The 21,451-nt window shown below is 42.9% G+C and overlaps 2 protein-coding genes across 8 annotated transcripts in view; both read right to left on the bottom strand.

Annotated features, from left to right (window-relative positions):
- Positions 1 to 804: 804 nt before the first annotated feature.
- LOC108934473 (interleukin-13 receptor subunit alpha-2-like) lies at positions 805 to 16,866 on the bottom strand. 2 transcript variants are annotated; one of them, XM_018752346.2, is made up of 10 exons: positions 16,576 to 16,866; positions 12,108 to 12,211; positions 11,640 to 11,791; positions 9,062 to 9,215; positions 7,765 to 7,882; positions 7,279 to 7,463; positions 6,432 to 6,583; positions 4,028 to 4,175; positions 3,798 to 3,909; positions 805 to 2,621 (listed from the first exon to the last, which is right to left on the bottom strand). In XM_018752346.2, exons 1-10 carry the CDS (start codon positions 16,611 to 16,613, stop codon positions 2,468 to 2,470), a joined length of 1,317 nt encoding a protein of 438 aa, XP_018607862.1. In that variant the 5' UTR covers positions 16,614 to 16,866; the 3' UTR covers positions 805 to 2,467. The 2 variants fall into 2 exon arrangements, with proteins under 2 accessions (XP_018607862.1, XP_018607863.1); XM_018752347.2 differs by lacking the exon at positions 16,576 to 16,866 and adding an exon at positions 15,737 to 15,841.
- A 1,905-nt stretch (positions 16,867 to 18,771) lies between these two features.
- Positions 18,772 to 21,451, bottom strand: part of lrch2 (leucine-rich repeats and calponin homology (CH) domain containing 2) — a 48,467-nt gene continuing 45,787 nt past the window's right edge. For all 6 annotated transcript variants that reach the window (XM_029251007.1, XM_029251006.1, XM_018752080.2 and 3 more), the window contains one exon: positions 18,772 to 20,448. In XM_029251007.1, coding sequence (XP_029106840.1) covers positions 20,329 to 20,448 — 120 coding nt within the window. In that variant the 3' untranslated portion in view covers positions 18,772 to 20,328. The remainder of the gene's footprint in view (positions 20,449 to 21,451) is intronic.

The following is a 21,451-nucleotide window of genomic DNA, read 5'->3' on the forward strand; positions in this document are numbered from 1 at the left end:
ACTCCATTGTGAAGAAGGCCCAGCAGAGGTTGTACTTCCTTCGCCAGCTGAGGAAGTTCAACCTGCCACAGGAGCTACTGATGCAATTCTACTCCGCAGTCATTGAGTCCGTCCTCTGCCCCTCTATAACTGTCTGGTTCGGCTCAGCTACGAAGTCGGACATCAGAAGACTGCAGCGGATAGTTCGGACTGCTGGAAGAATCATCGGCACATCCCCCCCAGCTCTCCAAGAACTGCACTCGTCCAGAGTCAGTAAAAGGGCTAGCAAAATCATTCTAGACCCCTCGCATCCAGGCCACTTCCTCTTCGAACCCTTGCCATCTGGCCAGCGCTACAGAGCACTGAGCACCAGGACAGCCAGGCATAAGAAAAGTTTCTTTCCTCAGGCCATCTACCTCATGAACACCTAAATCTCTCCCCTAGAGAGTAAACCGTGCAATACATAATGCTATTTATATTTATATTTATAACTATTTATCACATATCTCTTACTCACACTCCCTTGCATTTGTATCTAGTGACTATTTTTGTATATTGGGTACTTTATATTTTTTAAATATTTTTTATCCCTTGCTCACATACTCTATCTTCTCACCTGTGTTGTCACTGTCATTCTGTCTGTGCTGTGGTAGTTCCTGTCACCAAGACAAATTCCTTGTATGTGCGAACATACTTGGCAATAAAGCTCGTTCTGATAATTATGCATTTTACATAACGCATTAAAATTTCACATAAAAAAGACCAGAAACACAATATTTGTAAAAGAGGCAAGAATATTCACATTTAATGTTAAATATGAAAGTTACAAAATCTGAAAAAATTGTCCCACAGAAACATTAAATATATGACATACGCATGACAGAAGTAAATCACTGAATGGGCAAAGCAGTGAACGATTCAAGACCAGATAAACAGAAACAGTTGGCAAATCGACTTAATAACTCAATTACGTACTTTAGATTGTAAATTTGAAATGGATAATGTAACACATACACCTTGTCACCCTCAAGCAATACTGCACGTTCTCACCCGTCAGCATCGGAATGGAATTCTGTGACGGGTTCCTCTTCAAACCATAATGTTTCATTAAGGGCACAGCATTACCAATATTCAGTGGTAGCAATGTGGAACATTTGAAAAATTAGCTCAAAGTATAATTTATATTTTGCAATAAATGTGATTCAGATTACTTTAAAAGTAAATGTAGAACTAGTAAAAGACTAATTAAGTGAAAAGATTAGTTAAATATTTTTGTAATTCTAAAAGCAGCCGTCAACATCCTGGACTGACAAGTACATTGTTTGAACAAATCACATCTTAATGCTAAAGTAAGCTAGAGATACATAAGAAGGAACTTATTTGGTTATATACGGTGCTTTTGAGACCACGGGTCCCTTTGTAAGAATGAAAAAATATCCCGTCTTCCTTTCCTGCTAGAGGTATTTCATGGTGGTCGCCTATATGGGTCCATGTGAATTCACTAAAAAGACACCGATGTGCACTTTCCCTCATCACCGTTTCCCCAGAGGAATCCGTGTAAAGGACCATACAGGAATGTGAATCTGGGGACATTAAAATTACTGGCAAGAGTTTTAAATCATGACTTTACAATTAACACCTTTATATAAGGCTTATACACCATTAAATCATGAAGGTGCTGAATTACTGTACAATACTGGAATGAGCATTTTTGCAAATAATTATAATAACCAACATATTTTAAATCTAACTGAATCATATTTTTTGCATTGCCAGTTCCTTTAATGTTAGCCTGCACATATGTGTATTAACCATTTTCTACTGAATACTGATTTCATCAGTTTCTTTGACGTAATTGCAGTTCATAAAGTTTGTGGCTATATGGCTATAGAAATATTTATACATATTTACTTTGAATAGTCTGCATATGCATTTGCAAGGCATAACATTCCAACTATATTTAGAATACAGCTGAAAAACTGAGCTATCTAAATAACTGCAAGTCTTTACATTAAGACATTGTTGCAGGGAAATGAAATCCCTCGGAAATGGCAGGGAAGTAAGTCTTGTTTGTAGTCTCCTTCAAGCTTCATCTATGGCGTTTATATTTAAATCTGATTAATAAAATTTCACATCTGGACTAACCCTAGATAATATATCCCGAGTGAAACGTAAGACACCATAATAACTGAAACTGCTAAAATTGTTTTCTTACTCTTAAAACGAGGCAAACGGTTTATTCAACATCAGGCTCGAAATGAAACTACTTTGTGCAAAAGTACATCACGCAATTGTTAAATAAGATTTAAAAAACAAACTAATCTGGCAAGACTTTGGCAAATAGTGCATGATATACCTCGACTGTAAGTGGAACAGCTTGACTGATAGGGCAAACATTGAGTGGCTTGTTTTAAGGGTTCTAGCAAATTCCCATGTTTGCCTGGGAAACGGCTCGACAAACAATGCTGCGGAATATTCCGAAGGCGACTTAAACAGCCTGTCCTTGCTTAAATGGCTGCACTTCATCTTGGCTGAGATGATGGATGAGCTTTTCCACTGAAGGGGGGGACAGCCCCTGATTGCAGCCCAACAGCCCCCATTTGGTGAAACTGGAGGAAAGGAACCACTCTTGGTTCTTCACCCTGAAAAATCCAACGGGGAGAATAAACCTTTAGCTCGTCCGTTTCAGAAAGCATGGGATTACAGATCAGTCGGTTTAACCAGGTGATGGCAACCGTAGGTCTCGAGAGACCATGGCACATGCGCACGGGGTCAGTATTTTGTTCCTTGTTTTGTCCGGTGCAGGGTTTCCGTCTGCCTGTCAGGAAAACCTTAAGCTTCACGCACCCAGTGAAGCAAGCAGACTATGGCGGGACAGCGCCTTACTGGCTGGGGACTGCGCAACTTAGGCGGGCTGTAGCTATCCAGTGAGATGCGATGATCTCCCCACCGTCGGAAGCAGCCCCTGGCGCCTCGCTCTACGGGAATCGAGCACAACTTATTACCAGAAGACTGCTACTCCTCGTGTTGTGTCGTCCCGGTTAAGCAACGCTGGAGTGACCTCTCCAGTGCGCAAACCTGGGCAGGAATGTATGAAAGACCAGCTCTAACCCAAGGAGCAGGTCTCCCCTCTCCACGCCGTTAGTGAGATCCAAGGGAGAGGCAAGAGCCGGTACAACTTGGCACGACCGTTGTCGCAGGAGCTGCCGGAACAGTGCTGAAGACAGCAGCGGACCGCCTTAGGGACTCCAACTCTGGATTTTTCCTCGGGGTCGACTCCCGAAGCCTTTCGCATAAGTGAGTGTGGCCGCAAGGAAGCGGAGGTTTGAAATCGGAGTATTCCTTCTCCTAGGCGGGCTGCCTTCCCAGGCTCCCGGGTGCCACCTGCCCGAAGCAACTGGTTATTAAGGCGCCAGTGACCCGCCTTCGCCCCTTTTCCTGTCTGTGAGAACAGTTCCTGCCATGTGAAGGCCAGGAGTTGGGCTTTGGTTGTCAGAAGCTATTTCAGACACATGTCGATGGGAGCATTTTATAGAAAATGGGAGCTTATCCCCACATCCAGCCCCGGCTATGACAACCTTTAGGAACAAAAAACAAAATGCTGGGAGGAAAGTTGACACCCTTGACACCCTTCACACCATCAGGTATCTTTGTGAAATCTGCCCAGTGTCTTTGCAGATGATCCATCGGAAAGGTTTGTTATGTCGTGTTCAAAGACATGTCATAATCTGAAAGAAGTTTAAACGGATAAAGGAAAGGACGATGAGGGACAAGAACAGCGACCGCAGTGGTTGGAAAGTGGGGTTCCATCAACTTACTTTCTTTTGCAGTTCCACAGGTAGAGAGGGAAGGCGAAGAGAGTAACTGCACAAAGGGCCAGCACACAGACTTGGCCCACCTTCATCGCCGAGACATCCTTCTTTGTTGACTCTGTGGGCGAGAAGCAAAGGGTGATGAGACTGTGAGGCAACAGAGGAGATTCATTCTCATTGACTCTCTTTGAAAAGAGGAGATGTGGTGCACTGTGCGGTCTTGATCCGTGCCGCACCTGCCAGACAACGCTGGTGGCTCCACTCGCTCCAGAAGCTCTTGTCGGCGCAGAACTGGTGCACTCTTGATCTGACCCGGAAACAGCTGGTCTTCGGTTGACCTTGGACGGCCGAGGTATACGAAGTTTCCCTGGTGATATACTTGTGCTGCAAATGACAGATGAAGATGAGGATTTATTTTACTCTAGACAGTGAAACCAGGCACCAGTAACAGGATGAGAACAGGTTACACCGAAGCACTGACCTACATACACATGAGCAACTAAAACTAGAACTGAAAAACATTGAGTCACATAAAAATACGTGTGTTACATATATTAGATCAATGTGATATAGACAGAGAGCCAAGAAGGAGCAGGAAAAAACACTGATGGTAACTGCCCCCGGCTCCAATCATCGGTTATGATTCATGCGAACAAGCCACTAAACCAGTTATTATAGCCCATGTTTATTTTTCCATGACATTTATTTGCATACCATGCCATACAACAGCGCTTGCTCTATGTAGATGGGCAGGCAGTGAAAGTGCCGGTATTGAGTACGGTGCAAAAGAGGTCTGACTACGTTTGAACGCTACGATACATACTGGCTGAGAACTGCATTTAAAAGCCACTGAGCTCAGTCAGCAAAAGCCTTCAGGTGAACCCCATATTTTGATCTGCAAACAATTATGTATTTCAAAAGCATGAAAATAAAACCGCAGCAAAATAATGCCATTAAAAAATGTATTCGCACATTGTTACTGTGCCTGTTAGATGAAAATCACAACTGATAAAAACACTGTAAACAAATCTGTCTGCCAATACAACTGTATTTACAGTGAGAAACTTTATTTTTTCTGTTTATTTAAACCTATACACTTTGTACATATTTGAATTTATTCAAAAACTAAGGAGTCATTTTATATCTCAGATCGACATCTAATGCTGGCGCGGCAGCGATGTGCAATTTAAAACAGTTTGGCAATTAACTGTCCATAAAGAATTATGGTATGAAATGAAAGGGCTGTACAGAAAAATACCAACAGACATTCTGCTTGAGGCACATGTTGCAGAACAGATTAGTAGAAGTGCGTTATGAAAATATCTCACTCTTTCAGGTCATTATTAACAACTCTTTGCCCCAAGTGGGGTCGCGGTGAGCCAGAACCTAACCCCCCAACACAGGGTACAGGGCTGGGGACACACCCAGGACAGGACACCAGTCCATCACAAAGCACCCCAAGCAGGACTTGGGCCCCAGACCCACCACAAAATGGGCACCAGCCAAACCCACACCCCTGCACCCCTTTCTCGATGTTTTGCCAAGCTAATATTGGTTTCTTGGGAATCGTGGTTTCCTTTTCTGCATTTTTTTTTAACAATGAAAAATATCATACACTTTACATCTATATCAATGTGGACAATTTGATGTGTAGTTGAAATTGCCCATGTTGCACAAGAACTCCCCTTACTAAGTCTATTGAAGTCTTTACATACAGCAGATTAAAGTTCCCGGTGCGTTTTTAAAGTTTGTAAATGTGTCTTTTAAAATTCATGACGCTGCTGTTCCGCATTGTTTGCTTCGAGAAATAGAGAAAAATCAAATATGCAGTGTTTCTTAGCTGATTTAACAATTCATTATGTTCACTGTGCTATATAAACTGTAATGGATCGCATCCAAAACTATTTCTTCCGTGCCATCCTGCAATGGAGCTCTAAATCCATGATGAAGGCAAAAGTCTTAAACTTTGAACTGTTAATCTCATTTAAAAAGGCCCAGTAAAACTCTGAATGCGTTCCAGTGAATTAATTTCTACTTATATACCAGGTAATATGATAAATAGATGGTGGCACAGAAGCCAAACTCTGACACTCCCATCTGAAAACATTGCCGAAGCACCTCTTTTAATCCATGAGCACGGCAACGGTGCCTGGTTGTTACGTACAGAAGGAAGTATGCAGTGTAAAGACTTGTCCTTTTTGCCCTAGCCGATAGTGGTGCAATTATTGTCAAACATTTCTGAGGCTTCTGAGCTAAGCAGAAATATGACATGATGTGAAAATGCCATCTTACAATAGTGAACTGTCAGTTTAACTATGCCTCACTGTCTCCTGATAAGCTGGGCTCCTAAGGGCTCATTATCTGAAATGCGTCATCTCGTTTCCAAAGAGAAATCAATTCAATTCAATTTATTTTTATAGAGCGCTCTTCTCACGCACTGACACAGAGCGTTTTAACACAGAAATAAGGCAAGAAAAACAGATACAAAGAAAGAAGAGAGGCGACTAATGGCTACCATAATACAGTACTTTTATAGAGCTAAAAGTATGCCTACTGGCCACCGGGGAAACCAACAGTCATTGCCCGACTATGGTTTCAACGAATACAGAAGGGAATAATAAAGGATCAGAAGAAGCATACCAAGTTTTCCCCCAGGACGCCGTCTTCTTTGGACTCCACTTCAAACTCAAGGCAGTGGTTGGGGATTTTTCCTCCCGGTGGCGACCATGTCAATAGCGTATTCCCGTTGGGAAGAGCATCCAAGCTCAGAGTTTCGACTGTAGCCGGCTTCACTGGAAAAGACCAAAGGGCTCGTTCGGAACACAAAAGTAGGGTTTTTACCCAAAGGGTTTGTACAATGCGCAACTGTTTCCTGTTCTTCCCACAAAGCAAAGCATTTGAAAGCTGAGGTTAAAAGAAATTTCTTGAGCAGCACGTTTCCCCACTTGGTAGTTCTGCACCTGGGCTGTGCTGCTGTCTACCGTGCCAAGTTAGACTTCTTCTCGCGTTTGGGGGTCTCCTCCATTTAGCCTTGTGTCCGTCAACGAGACAGACAGCTTTGGTGGATTTAGCTCGCTAAAAGTCTGAAGCATAAGTGTGATTTTAGCTGCTGTTGCCAGAATGGAGTCCATCCCACCCCGTCATACTGACCGGAGCAGTAACACCGTTACGGAGAACAAATGAATAAAACACCAATTTCGTAGTCTTGGCATGAAGGTTACGTTTTGCTAACACAAAACACTTGTGCATTAATTACAAACACTCTAGGAGCATTAACCTTACAATATAAGGTTCATATAAGGGCATTCGCTTTATAATATAGTCTTGAAAAGCTTAGACTAAACCAGTACATCCTGATGACTGCATTCCTTTAAATTTATTTATGCATCATATTTGATGGTTCCCAGATTTTTTTATTCTGTCTTTGCAAATGACCTATGGTACCAGCAGGCATTAAGCGTGGCAGGGAGGACCTACGCTGCATTACCATGGTTCTGTATCTGCAGGGTGAAGTAAGCTGCCCTCATCGGCCCAGCGGCAGAGGTGCCGTTCACACAGATGTTGAAATCGGTAAACTCTTCGAGCACCTCCTTGGGGAAGCGGCAGCCCGTTCGGAACCCGTCGGACTCGATGTACTCGGGGCATTCCATGGCCTGCCCCATTTCGCTGTGCCTGGAGGAGAGGGCGACAATCTGTTCACATTCCTTGTAGGCAGCGCACAAATCTGGGGACAGCAGTCGGCCAAAGAGGTAGGTGACTAAGGATAGGTGCAGCATCGCGCTAGGGCACTTCTCTACCCTTGGCATCACCATAGCACAGGGACAATTCTGCACAGGTGACAGAGGCTGTTCCACCACGCGGAGGCAACTTATCATAGGAGGTTTTTCCAAAGCTTGGCCACAAGATACAGTGGACAGTGAGATGTAACGTGCGAGGAAAACACAGGAATTCGGCTGCAGGGCAGCATCGTTACCAGTAGAACAGGTGGTCTTGGGCCTGTGAGGCTTCCCCTCCCCTCGCCTCCCATGTGCAATCCATGAATTCTTTCTGGTAGAACACGCAGGTGAAGCCAGAGACCCGTGGACTTGTGCCTGCAGGGTTTCAACCAACACAGCAAATTAAGTAAAAGTAGTCATGTCTATGAAAAAGGAAGAGTACAACTTGCTCTGTCTATGGGGACAGCTGGTAGTGCAGTGATTAGAACAACTGCCTTTGGACCCCAAGGTTGCAGGTTTGAGCCTCACTTCTGGCTGTAGTATCCTGGAGCAAGTTACTTACCCTGAATTGCTCCAGTAAAAAATTACCTAAGTGTATAAATGGGTAAATAATTGTAACCTTGACATCATAAGTTACTTTGGAGAAAAGCATCAGCTAAATGAATAAATGTAAATGTTGGAGAGCCCTGCTCACATTGCCTAGTTCCTAACACTTACTTTCTCATAAACCCTTTGTGTGACTAAATGCCAGTCCAGGCAGAGATGTTCTATTACTACATGTTTTGCAGAAAAACAAGAAACACCAAGAAGAGTCCAGCAACAACTGACAAGAAGCACAGTACACACGCTGGCAGAGGGCAACCAAGTATTACAGATCATACTGCACACAATCACACACCCCAGATAATACATTGACACAACACACACACACATACGTTGACTGAAACTGCTTGTCCCAAGCAGGGTCACGGCAAACCGGAGCCTACCCCAGCAACACAGGGCATAAGGCTGGGGGGAAGGGGACACACCCAGGGCAGGATGCCAGTTCATCACAAGGCACCCCAAGTGGGACTTGAACCCCAGACCCACCAGAGAGCAGGAACCAGCCAAACACACTGCCCCACTGCACCACACATCAAACCAATTCACAAACACAGTTCAAACAACATGCAAACACCACGTGGCAAGGGATGATGGGCAGGTTCCCTTCGTCCCACCCATACGCTGCTAAACTACCCACCAAAAGCCGACACGGCAAGAAACCAAATGCGAAAACGCCCATTTTCTCATTTCGCTGACACTCTTCTCCAAAGCAACTTACACTGTTAAGGTTACAATTATTTACCCATTTATACATGTGGGTGATGTTGTGTTTTTTGCTGGAGCAATTTACAGTAAGTACCTTGCTCCAGGGTACTACAGCTGGAGGTGGACTAATTTAAGTTCAGGTAGACATGCACTTAGTTATTAAACTATTATTTAAGGGTTGATGTGAGAACTTTTCATATTTTAGCCCATTTCTTCTTTCATGTTTAATTTCTGAGCTCAGCTTACCTTTATCAGGTGGCTGCAGAATCACCTCTGCAGGGGGGCTTTGGAGCTCTGTATTGTTAACGCAGGGCCCTCTCAGCAGGGTCCACACCTTCACATGAACGTCCTTTTCCAGGTCAAAATGGGTGCTGTACTTCAGCCGCACTGTCCTGATGACCTGAAAAAAAGGATCAAGACCCAGCTTTAACATTTCACTTTGTGCCTTGTGCCAATTACCCCCCTGGCAATCACACACACACACACACACACACACTTTCTAAACCGCTTGTCCCATTCAGGGTCGCAGGGAGCCAGAGCCTAACCTGGCAACACAGGGCGTAAGGCTGGAGGGGGAAGGGACACACCCGGGACGGGACGCCAGTCTGTCGCAAGGCACCCCAAGCGCGACTCAAACCCCAGACCCACCGGAAAGCAGGACCCGGTCCAACCCAATGCGCCACCACACCCCTCCTGGCAATAACAGTTGGTCACTTTTAATTTTAAAAGCCAAATGTCCCAAAACACAAGTTAAAGTGCTCAACAACCCTGCCCTTACAGGACTGTTGCCAGGATTCTTTTATTTAACATAATGAGACACTGCTTTTAATCCTGCATAAATGGGTAATTTGCACAATATAAATCAACATCAGGATATAAAATCAACTTGATTTGGGATTCTTCCAAATGACGGCCCTCGTTCTCTAAGCGTGTGATTTTTTGCGTAAACAACGAGGCTCAGGCAGCCGCAACTTACGATTATTTATTTAGCCGAGACCGTTCTCAAAGCGACACGCAGCTGCTTACAATAATTTACCCATTTATAGAGCCGGGTAATTTTTACTGGAGTAATTTAGGGTAGAGACGCTTGCTCAAGGACACTACAGCAGGAGGTGGCGTTCAGACCTGCGTCCTCCACGTACAAAGACAGCAGCATCAAGCACGGCGCAACCTGCCGCTATAAACACATCACATTTATTAATGAGAAATTCCATTACGTTCCAGCAGAGGAGTGACATTGGACACCTTGCCAATAATACGCGCTGAATCACATGAGCTTCCATTACTTTACAAATCTCAGAACGTTTTTTTTTTTTTCTTTATTTTTCACAGTGATGGGATGTGGTTGAAACAGAGAACAATATAACACACGTACTGAATTTTGAAAACATGCAACGCTGGACTCCTTCTGCGTCAGTGTAAAAAGCATTAAAACAATCCTTAACCTTTGTGTCATGTCACGTACTATGACTACTTCCTTAGAGCGAAATAAAAGGTATGCAAAAATACAAAACGTGCCATTCAGTGTCAGCGTACAAGCGTTCCAATCATTTTTTTCATGTGGAAAAATGGGTGTGGAAGACAAAATACAGAGCTATTTATGATCAAGTCAGAGGTTTCTTTGTATAGAAGCCATCTGTCCTGCTTCTTCCGAAGAGGATGTTTGAAGCAAGTGTTTGTTTTCTTTAATCAAGTTAGACAAGCAGCTTTGTGTTAGAAGCATGTGCGGTACCAGCATCTGAAAGGTCATGTGAATCTTTTTTACATGTCATGATACCGAGTTCCCGTGCCGGATTCTCACTGGAAACACGACACCAGATTCCACGCCATAGTTCCAGAATTCCAGCATCCCTGCCCTCAACTCAGTATGTCTCATACACGATGGTAAAATGGTCCTTTTATTCTGTCACAGCTTCGCTTCCCTTCTGCAGAAATGCACCTCCCACTGATGTGTCATTTAAAAAATTCCCTTTTCCCGATCTATGTTATCAGATGATCTTTCTCACTAACCAAACTTCCAGAGAAAAAGAGATTTCGAGAATGACTGGGCCTTTAGCCAATGGTGACATATTTTTTTCTAATGGACAACACTATCCAGTAAGGGTGATTTACATGTGACCCTCCACTAGTCATTCAGGAGAGGCATGTTGCAATTTTCCCTGTTAGTGTTGTTGGACTTTTCTACTCAACACCCGGCTCTCCCTCACAGCAGCGAGAAATTCGTTGATACGAGAAATTCTGCGTCGTATCTGCAAGACCCGATCATCTGCTACACCCCAACCACACTGCTACGCTCTTCCACCTCTGTCCACTTGGTGGTCCCACGCATAAAAGGTCCAAAAACAAAAGCACAAAGGTTCTTGGTTCTGGCTCCGATGTTGTGGAATGACCTCCCCCCCCCCTCACTCAGAACTGCTGAATCTCTGTCCGCATTTAAAAGGAGTCTTAAAACTCACATCTCCCAGACTCACTTCTCCCATGATCTCTTAAGTTCATTCAATGTGTAAATGTTCATGCTGTATAACTTTGAGATAATACCTGTTAAACAATGGATAAACCTTTATGCAGCTACTCCCATAATGTAATCTATATATATATATATATAAAATTACGAATGCGTTTAGGAATCGGCGATATTCAGATAAAGTTTTATTCAGCTTTCCGTTTGATTTACAAACACTGTACTTTATAATCACGCATCTGCATCTAAGTGTCTCTTTCTGCTAATGTAATGCACACATTGTATTTTCTATGAGACGTACGTCGCTTTGGAGAAAAGTTTCTGCTAAATGAATAAATGTAAATGTAAAGGTGTAGTATTTACCGTCCAGCGGTCCTCGTAAGTGTTGAAGTACTGGAGCTCGAAGCGCACGGAGCAGTCGGTCACATTCTCGAGACTCGAGGGGCGCGCCCAGCTGATGTGAAGGTGGCCAAGGTGCCCAGGATCAGTCACACGCAAGTCGGCCGGCGGATCGACTGAAAGACACAGCGAGATAGATGGGGGCTGTCATGACAGAAAACCACAAAGCACAGCAGTCGCTCAGTCAGCAGGGCACCTGTCAGAGCAAACAGCTGTGATGACCTGCGCTAGCAACTGAAGGGAACCCTTCCGTTGTACCCTTGAGCAGGGTTTCCGCAGCAACATCCAGCGATGAAAGTGGCATGGTACGTTTCTTACCTAAAGAAGCCGCGTTCCCTTTTTTATTTTGCCTATTCTTAATAAAGGCTTCATTTTTGTTGTCCATTGATTTTGCGGGCTTGGGTTTTCAACTTGGGAGGAACGCAACTTTACCTGTGATTTCAGCGGAGGTGCTGCACACGTTGAAGTTCACCAGGAGAAATAACCCAGCCAGGAAGTCCACCGTTAACTTGTGTTTCATTTTCTTCCTCACCAGCCTGAAAAACAGCAGTGAAAAGGAATTTAATGCAAACCACATAGTAAATGAGACCTTTCTGAACTTCTCACACTGATGAGCCCAGCAGCATTATTTTAAAATTCATTCTTAATACCACGCTGCACAAAAGTCCTTTCCTGATAAATACTGATTCAAACTAGCCTTTCCCTCACTCACCGGATACACAATCCTGCCAAAAAGTGGGGTTTTTTTTGCCTTGTCTTGTATTACACTTTAAGACGAGTAAAAAGGAGGTAATATGACTATGCCGTACTGTAATTGAAATAAGTGCAGTATGAGAAAGCGTGGTATTTCCGAAGAGTTATACACTGGCTCCTCAACTTCTTTAACTGTATGCACAATTACAAAAGTTAAAGGTACAAAGTATTTTCTTGGTGTTTCATTTAATGGCCCTTTTCTTGATTTGCCTGTTTGCAAAATGTCACTTTACAGCAGAGCAAACACAACTCCTGTTTTTACCCAAGTCGCTGCTAGATGGCAGCGAAAAGCACCATAAATGTAGTACAAGTGTGGGAAGGACTTGGTAAACAGCACATGCAGAGAGACACTCAGAAACAGTCACACCTCCACCTATTTCTAACACTACAACTTCAGTTGAGTACCTTGTTCAGCTTTACTACAGACAGGGGTGGGATTTGAACTAACAACCTCAAGATCTAAAGGGAGCACCTCTAACCACTACACTACCAGCTGTACTTATTTGTAATGTTATCAATGACACTTACAGCTCCAGTCTGGGGTTCCTCACTCTTACTGGTTCCAGTAGCGCCAGTAATGAGAGGGGAACAGTTACCATGGAGGCCAACGAGGACATCAGTCTTTATTATTGATCTTAAAGTGCTGAGAAGATGAGGAACACTGTAAATTCCTGTGGGATGAATCATGGCTTGTGCCGGATAGGACTTGAGAAAGAATTTAAGTACTCAGCAATCAAAAATAGTTTTAATTTTAACATAGTTCAAAGTTAATGAAATACACACACACCCACATCATCTGAAACCGCTTGTCCCATACAGGGTCACAGGGAGCCAGAGCCTAACCTGGCAACACGGGAGGGGGGGGGGGGGGGGGAGGCTAGAGGGGACAGACCCAGGACAGGGCACCAGTCCACCACAAGGCACCCCAAGCAGGAATCAAGCCCCACACCCACTGGAGAGTAGGACCCGGTCCAACCCACTGCACCACTGTGCCACCCTGCCACCATGCCACTGCACCCCCTGTTCATGAAATAGTAAACCATTTTTTTCCACTTTTTTCAGTTATTGATTGTTGTACCCAAAGCCTTTGCAGAACTTCACCCACCAATAAATGGAGAAATGTCTGCATTACGGTTGTGATTTTAGATGTAAAAGTGACTTTGAAGGTATCGGCTTACAAACAGTGTCCTGGTCCCAGTTGGCTTTGTAATGTTTGGAGGAGAGAATAGAACAAAAACTCCACACCAGTTAGTTCAGTATGTGGACTTGTGAAGACAAAGTTACATTTACATTTATTCACTTAGCAGACACTTTTCTTCAAAGCGACTTACAATGGATACTATGTAGTGTTACTAGCCCACACACGTTATTCACCACGGTGACTTACACTGCTAGATACACTACTTACAATGGGTCACTCATCCATACATCAGTTACAGGTTACAGGTTCAAGTTCCTCAAGGTCCCCTGTAAGACTACAGTGAACCAATTAATACACAAAATTGAGAAAAAGATCAACTTTGAAGGTGTCCAGGTTCTCATCTTAGAGCCTTAAGGTCCTGTGTTCATGTTGCACTCCTGCTGTAGCAGGAATACAGTGAAAATACCCTGCCGTATGAATACGTGAATTATTCTAAAGGGGATTATCTAATGCTGTAAGACATCTCGGACAAAAGGCGACATCTAAAAATGGTGAACAATAAAAGGTGAAGACCACGTCCTCAAAGCGCAACACAGTAATGTAATGCAATGTAAAGTAATGTAACATTGTGACTGTTTCCACACTGTCACGGGTGTATAGCAGTGAGAAAATGTTAACACCAATAGCCCTGGAGCAAAACCACAAAGGTGCGGTGCAAATCAAGCTCTAGTTAGTTCTCATCTGGGTAACCACACGTCTTCAACATAATATATAATGTAATAAAAAGAGGAAGGCTCCCTTTGAACGTTATTACCGCTGAAAAAAAAATAATCTCTGAAAAGAATTAGCTCCGAAAAAAATACAATAAAACGCTAATTTGGGGTGGGGGGGGGTCCTGATGTGACACTGTTTTCAACAAGAAAATTAACATGATGAATGAGTAGAGTTGCCAAACAGCTCTTTGAAGCGCAGGAAACCACAGCCAAGGCCATTGGCCAGGAATGACAGAGCGCATGTCCGCTCTTTCCGCAGAATACTGAACTTTACCTGTTTCCATGGAGGAAAGAGAGCTTCCAGCTGTCAGGGTGCAACAAGAGATCATGAGGACACCATGGACCCGAAGGCCAGATTTATAACCAGAGTTTCTTCCCTATAAAGACCTTTAATCTTTATAGATACATGAATCTTTTTAGACGCCTGGATAAAGATGGACTTCTTGGCCTACCCTTAAAAGAGCCCAGTATTTTAAATTATTTTATCCCAGATAAAGTCATGTCAGGTTACATCTCATTTTTGTTCCACTGACAACTTGCGTATTTCCTGTATTTAATCATGTTTATTTAGCAGACGCTCTTGCCCTGGGCAACATGCAGGATTACATTTGTATACTGACAACGTTTCGCACATTTAACTAGTGGGGATATTATTGTTGTATCAACTTACTGTACTTTACTGTAACTGCGGGAATTTACCTAGGTCTACGGCAGGAGAACAGGGTGGAAGGAGAGGGCTTTAATACCTACGCCCCCTGCTGGCCATTCTTAGGCACACAGTTAATTTATTCAGCAGGGAGAACTGGGTTCGCTGGAATTTCTGAAGGAGCCCAGTAAGGTACCCCTCTCAGAGGCTGCGACCACAGGTCCACTTCTCGCACCACAGTTTCACTTGAATCACTTTACCCGATATAATGAGCCCTCAAACTCAAAGCGACTGTCCTACAGCTCCCAGTGGAACACAAGGAGAAGAGCAGAGGAGAAAAGTTCCGATGTCCAATGACGAAGGAAGGCTATTCAAATTATAACTTATTAAAATATCAGCAATAAGATGAGAATTTTTAATTACTCTCAAAACCCTGAAATCATGTCAGCCTAGTAAACATCCATATAATGCAAGAGTTGCAATTTGTGTAATCAGTATGGATGGCAAGTAAACTGTTTAAAAATGTACTAACTGTAGATTTTTGTGTAGAAAAAAAAAACTGTCTCTTTTATCATAATAACGGACACATTGTGTTGTATTTTCTGTGATGTGTACGTCGCTCGCTTAGGAAAAGCGACTGCTAAATGGATACATGATCATCATGTATGTAAATGTAGTAACAGACACAAGTTACCATATTTTACTCTAGGCTAGAGCACGATGTGTTCGGTGCAAAGGGAGCACTTACTGAGAGCCCAGGAGAGGCAGGTTGCTGTAAACCAGATGTGTGGACGCGATCCAGCTTTCGCTCTGAGGGCTGCGTGGAGCACCGCCTCTATATATAACACGGCTGGTCTCGTGCGCTTTCCCCCTTTGTCGGGCGGTTACTATTTATACCAGGGCGCGCACGCGGCCGGGACGCGGACGGACACTGAGCCCTGAATGGGAGCTTCGCTGGGCAATTCCCGGGTACAAAGAGGGCAAAGAGGGGCAAAGAGGCGGATCGCGGCACAAGTTAGTGTTAATCCTGCGGACTGGCGGTGCCGTGTCACAAGTCACAAACCTGGTGGCTGGGTGGGAGTGGGACATTTTTGTTCCGCTGCGAGAGCGGTGAACTGCTGCCATAAAAAAAATGCCTTTGTTTCTGATCAATTCCAACACAGCGACTGAAATTTGGTGCTGTGTGACACAAATACGCACGTCAAGATCGATCTTAGGCGGTTAAATGAGGGGAATTAAAAAGTAACGCTGCATCCTGGGCGCTGTGCGGTTCAAGTACACTTTGTTACTTTACACCATATATGAACGAATCAACCAAGTATGATTGCATCACACGAGTACCTGCATAAAACTTTTTCTGAACAGTTACGATTCCTAATGATCCTAGTAATATACATCTACGTTACATTACAGCAGTTTTCGACCTTTCGAGAAGAAAGCCACAACGATATAATAACTGTCTAAAATTGAAATTGTTCAACAAAAGTATTTCACGGTAGTGAAGGAATGGAATAAGAAGTTTGTTACGTTGTTAGATCATTCACACATCATGTATACTTGTATTCGTTCTTATACTACAGTACTTACACGCAGACGATTCTCGTGTCATCCACTTCAAGAGCCATAATCCCATTCAGATTTGGGTCCGTATTATCATAAATATAAGACTGAGTCCCCCACAATTGGTCTGATGTGAAACGCAAGGCATAGCGTGTATCACTAACCTAAGTGGAACGGAGGGGAGATCATCTACAAGGTGGAGTTCACTGGAGGGATCTTTGACTCGCTCATTCACGGGTGACATCAATAAGTGGAAGCGATAAATCACTTAGAGAGCGGGGTGTGTGACGGCAGACTGTCTGGAAGCTGGATGTGTGTGTGTGTGTGTGTGTGTGTGTGTGTGAGCGCTGACAGTGACGGGCTGGTTAAACAGACATCCGTGTCCAGATTCCAGGAGTGATGCTCATCTTGTGCTCGGGAAGCCTGGGGTCGGTAAGAGACAGCCGGCAGCGTAATCATTATGGTAATGGTTAGTGCTACTGCCTTTGGACCCAAGGGTTGTAGGTTCGAGCCTCGCCTCCAGCTGTAGTACCCTTGAGTAAGGTACTTACCCTAAACTGCTCCCGTAAAATTACCCAGCTATATTTAGGTAAATAACTGTAATCTCAACACCGTAAATCGCTTTGGAGAAAAGAGTCGAATAAATGTAATCACCGCGCTAATTTGTGAAGGCAGCAGTTGCTTGGAGCTAAATCTTTATTTTAACAGAGTACTGTAATAAAAAGTATCCAAAACAGCGGTTCGGAGAAGACAGAACGCCAAACGGTGTGCGAAAAAAGATGAGTTTTATTTTTCCTTTAGACTTGAAACATTATAGAAACAGACAATTTACACATATATGTACAGTATATACACAAGTCATGTGATCTGACAGGTTCGTGGCATGCACTTCATTCAGTTCCAATACAAAACAGTTACGTACAATTGGCACATTATACTGATGGCAAGATTTTCTAATATGAAATAAATTGGGTGTATAATTGTTGACTCCCAAAAAGAAAGACGAAAAGGCAAATGGATGTAAAAATATTTAAAACAGTAGGAACAGTCACTAGAAATACGCGCATGACCTGTGTTGTTGTACCTGTCACAAAAAAAAAAAAAAAACAAACAAAAAAAATCCCAAATTCAGACCTGATTATGGTGCTGTCGTCCCATCACTAGTGTTTCAGTGACAGTGGTCAGAAAGACCACCAGACAGTGTAAACGGTCTCAATACTTGTCTGGCTACCAGCGACTAAGAACCAACGAATGGGGTCCTACAATAAAAGTGTACCGGTTATTCAGGTGAGTCCTGAGACGAGTAAAAAATAAAATCTCTGTTCAAGGAAGAAATGTGTCGATGCTACTGTCCAAACGGTCCATCCATCATAGCAGCACATTTGGTTTTGGTCCCCAGTCCATTTAGTCCGAGCAAACCCTGGACAGAATGTCAGTCATTATTTTAATATTTTATTCCATATTATTTATTTTGCAACTCGGTTTCAAAATTTGCATTACTTTCGCTTAATGCTTCAGGGCGCGGACAACCTTTGCCAAGCAGTTTAACCGAAATGCAGTACTGCGACCAAGTAATAAAATGCTTACAAATGTTTGTATCAGTTCAAACGAAACTGCCAAGAAATCAGACAGAAATTATAATTTAACAGGCTTTCAAAAAGCCATCAATACTAGCCGCTGGTGCGTGGCTTAAAAATACTGCTATTGTGGTATTCACACTATAATATATCAGTATAACAGTGTAATAACAGTATATAAAGGCAAGTCTTAAGAAGCAATCCACTCTGCATCAGGCAGAATTTACTGGTCAAGTTTGTTAAGTCTTTCTTGAAAGATGCGGGAGTTGAGCAACGTGGTGGGAGAATAAAACTGAAGAAGGAAAAAAAAAAATGAGCTGGCTTCTTAAATGATCAGGCTACTGTGATTCGAACCATATTCATAAACGCCTGCCTCCATAGCAGAATCAGTTTATAATTAAACAAGTTACCCGCAGGCTTATGGAATTTTTAGGTTTTGATCCAGTTCACATTAGCGAGACAGACCTTGTTAAATAACCTATAAAATGTGTCCAACAAAAACACTGCTGTCTTATCTAAGCAACACCGCGCGTTTGTGTTGGCACGACCCAGGACGGTAGGGCGTCTAACAGCCGAGCGAACGGAACTGGAGCCTCTCGTCCCACGGCGCACTTGTCGCGCCAAAAGCCCGCGACAGACCGCGCGCGCTCGGCCGCAGACGCTCACGCGACCACGAGAGCTCCTTCGCGGGACAGGCAGCGACACAAGGCTCAAGAGCACAAAGGCAAAGCAGGGTTCAAGGTGGAACTGAACAATACTGCAACTTCCCCGACAACATAAATACTAAGACGTTAAATAAAACTATACATACATACATACATACAATACATAAATAGGCTTTCTTGGTATAAATAAAACTTACTGTACGACGCGTACGACAGTGGATTTAGCCTTAGGATCTGACACGTCAGTCAGCCGTTATTAAATTAGTGAAATACAAATACGGAAAAAAAAAAACTACAATAATTTAAAATAAAAATATCACGAGAACTTTTACAATGACTTTAGGATGAAACTTAAAATGCTTTCACGTACCAGTGTGGTGGAATTTTACGATACTTAACTGAGTAATGAGCTCACGTTACGAATACTAAAACTCCTGAGCGGGAAAGCAGTGACTAGGGCTGTGTGCATTCAGATATGTTTCAACAGTTCAGTGGAAATTCTGGCATTTCGAAATTCTCCCATTTTTGGTGAGGCTGGGCGTACCAAACATGAAGGGCTTGGTAACTTGACTCAGATAAGCAGAGTTTAGATCTGAGTTTAGATATCCTCCCAAATATTAATCTGCTGCTCCAACAGCAGGAAGCTCGTATATATTTTTGGGTAACAAACCAAATTCATTAATTCGAACAAACTAAGTCAATTATCTATCTTTAATGCTGCATATTGCGAATTTCCGCTGAGTCAAAATTCTAGAGCCCGAAGGTCTACAATATAATTTTTGATTTGCTAAATGTTTTCTGACCAAATTCTGAAGTAGGGCGCTTTTTGCCTGTAACGTCTATCACGCGTTGTTCTACACCAGGCATATTCACAGGTTCATTTCATGTCTTATATTTATTTAAACAGTAGGAACAGTCACTAGAAATACGCGCATGACCTGTGTTGGTGACGTCATGACGCAGCCGAACCGTGTCAGTATCTCGCTGACGCAAACCCGCAGACACCGTCGCACTACTAAAATCCACATTCTCTCATTCATGGGCACAATGATGACGTCATTGCTTCAAACAAAAATGTGTGAAATGCTCCTCCAAAAAAACAGAAAAAAAAAAAAAAAAAGCATGAATATTGGCCACTGACGTCTTTACCATGAATTGCTCTCCACTGTGATGTTTGAGTGTTAGGTTGTTACAAAATGCTTTTAAGTAGCTATGGTTTTCTACATGTTCATACAACATTCTTACTGGGTTTACCAACAAGAAATGCTATAAGAGTACCCCACCTGGCTACAGTGATGTGCTTACCTGCCAGGCTAAAACAGTCTCCATTAGTGCTTGTTCAGAATTTGCTGCTGGAAAACAGACCATATACAGAACCCTTTCCCACTGGGGGCAATACAGCTGAAAACAAGGGTGGTTCCAGCTGATGTCATGAAGGAAGTGGGTTCTGGATCCTTCCCTCACCCATTCCAAACAGTTTAAGCCTCCCATCAGGGGGCAAAGTCACTGGGTTAGGTTGGATGAGGTCAGAGGCAGTGCTATACAGAAGAGAGCTGGGTTGGCTTCAGGGCTGGCAGGTCCAGCAGGGCTTGGACTGTCACGCTGACCTTGACCAGGCCTCGCTCCTCCAGGATGTGGTGTGGCAGACACAGCTTGTCCTGGGGGACCGGAATGTATTCAATTTTCAAAAAAAAATTCTATTGTGAAGAATTTGGTTAAGTCTACAGCTGCACATTCGTTCACCTAGGGGGCTGTAAGGCTCGGAGGTTTCTTGTCCTGTAGCAGTAAATTGTCAAAGTTTTCATTTGTATACATAGATTAAATTTTTGGGAAAAAAAAGAGAAACTCACCTTTTGAACTGAAAGTGGTCCAGACAACCAATTAATCATACATTTAGGAAGCTAGTGAATCAAGTCCCAGTAACTTCCTATTCAAACTTTAAATAATGACGCTGTGGTGTATTTGCATATCATTAAGAGGAGCACTTGTCCACACTGGTCCTGGCAGCACGTTGTGTGAGCTGTTTTGTGTCACACCTATTTTCATATCGGTTATCTGTAAAGTAATACTAAGTAGTATTTTTCATATGGGTCCTATTGGTGCTAACAGACCCAAATATGCTGTTTAAAACTGATCGTGTCACTCTGTGATGGTTTAAAAAAATTTTTTTTAAATTAATAGCGACCAGCTGATTTAATAGTAAAGTAGTCACAAATTTAATTTCATTAATAGGGACAAAAAACATTTTTCATAATGAAATATAATGAACAGATTTAGCACAACTGAAAAACTGTACAGAGGTCTCTGGTAATGTACTCAGGTAAAAATAATCAACCACTATTCCAATCATGTTTGTTAAATTGAATAATTGAATTCACAATTATGAAAATAATGTTGCAAGGTCTGAGATTGCTGCATTAAAATCTGCAACTTTCATGGGACGAAGTTCTATAAAACAAGTACAACTGCAATGAAACATGTTATATTTAAAATTTGCCAGCAGTTGTGTTAGTGCAATGGTTCATTTGTCCTTTCTAGGCTTCATAACTTTCTTCTGTGAGAAATGTTAAGCATCCTACCAGCCTCATAATACTGATGAATTACAAAAGTTATAAGATTTTATCACCTCTTGGGAACTTTCAAGACAGTTTTACTTGTTCA

This window comes from Scleropages formosus, chromosome 4 (assembly GCF_900964775.1).
Source record: "Scleropages formosus chromosome 4, fSclFor1.1, whole genome shotgun sequence".
NCBI lineage: Eukaryota > Metazoa > Chordata > Actinopteri > Osteoglossiformes > Osteoglossidae > Scleropages > Scleropages formosus.

Bases quoted from the DNA above. Each gene is read 5' to 3' on its own strand.
- LOC108934473 (XM_018752346.2), bottom strand. From the start codon at position 16,613: ATGGCTCTTGAAGTGGATGACACGAGAATCGTCTGCGT. The intron at 9,216-11,639 runs GTAAATACTACA...CCTTTTTTTCAG, and splicing joins CTTACGAGGACCGCTGGACG to GTCATCAGGACAGTGCGGCT. The intron at 2,622-3,797 runs GTAAGTTGATGG...TGGATTTTTCAG, and splicing joins CTGTGGAACTGCAAAAGAAA to GGTGAAGAACCAAGAGTGGT.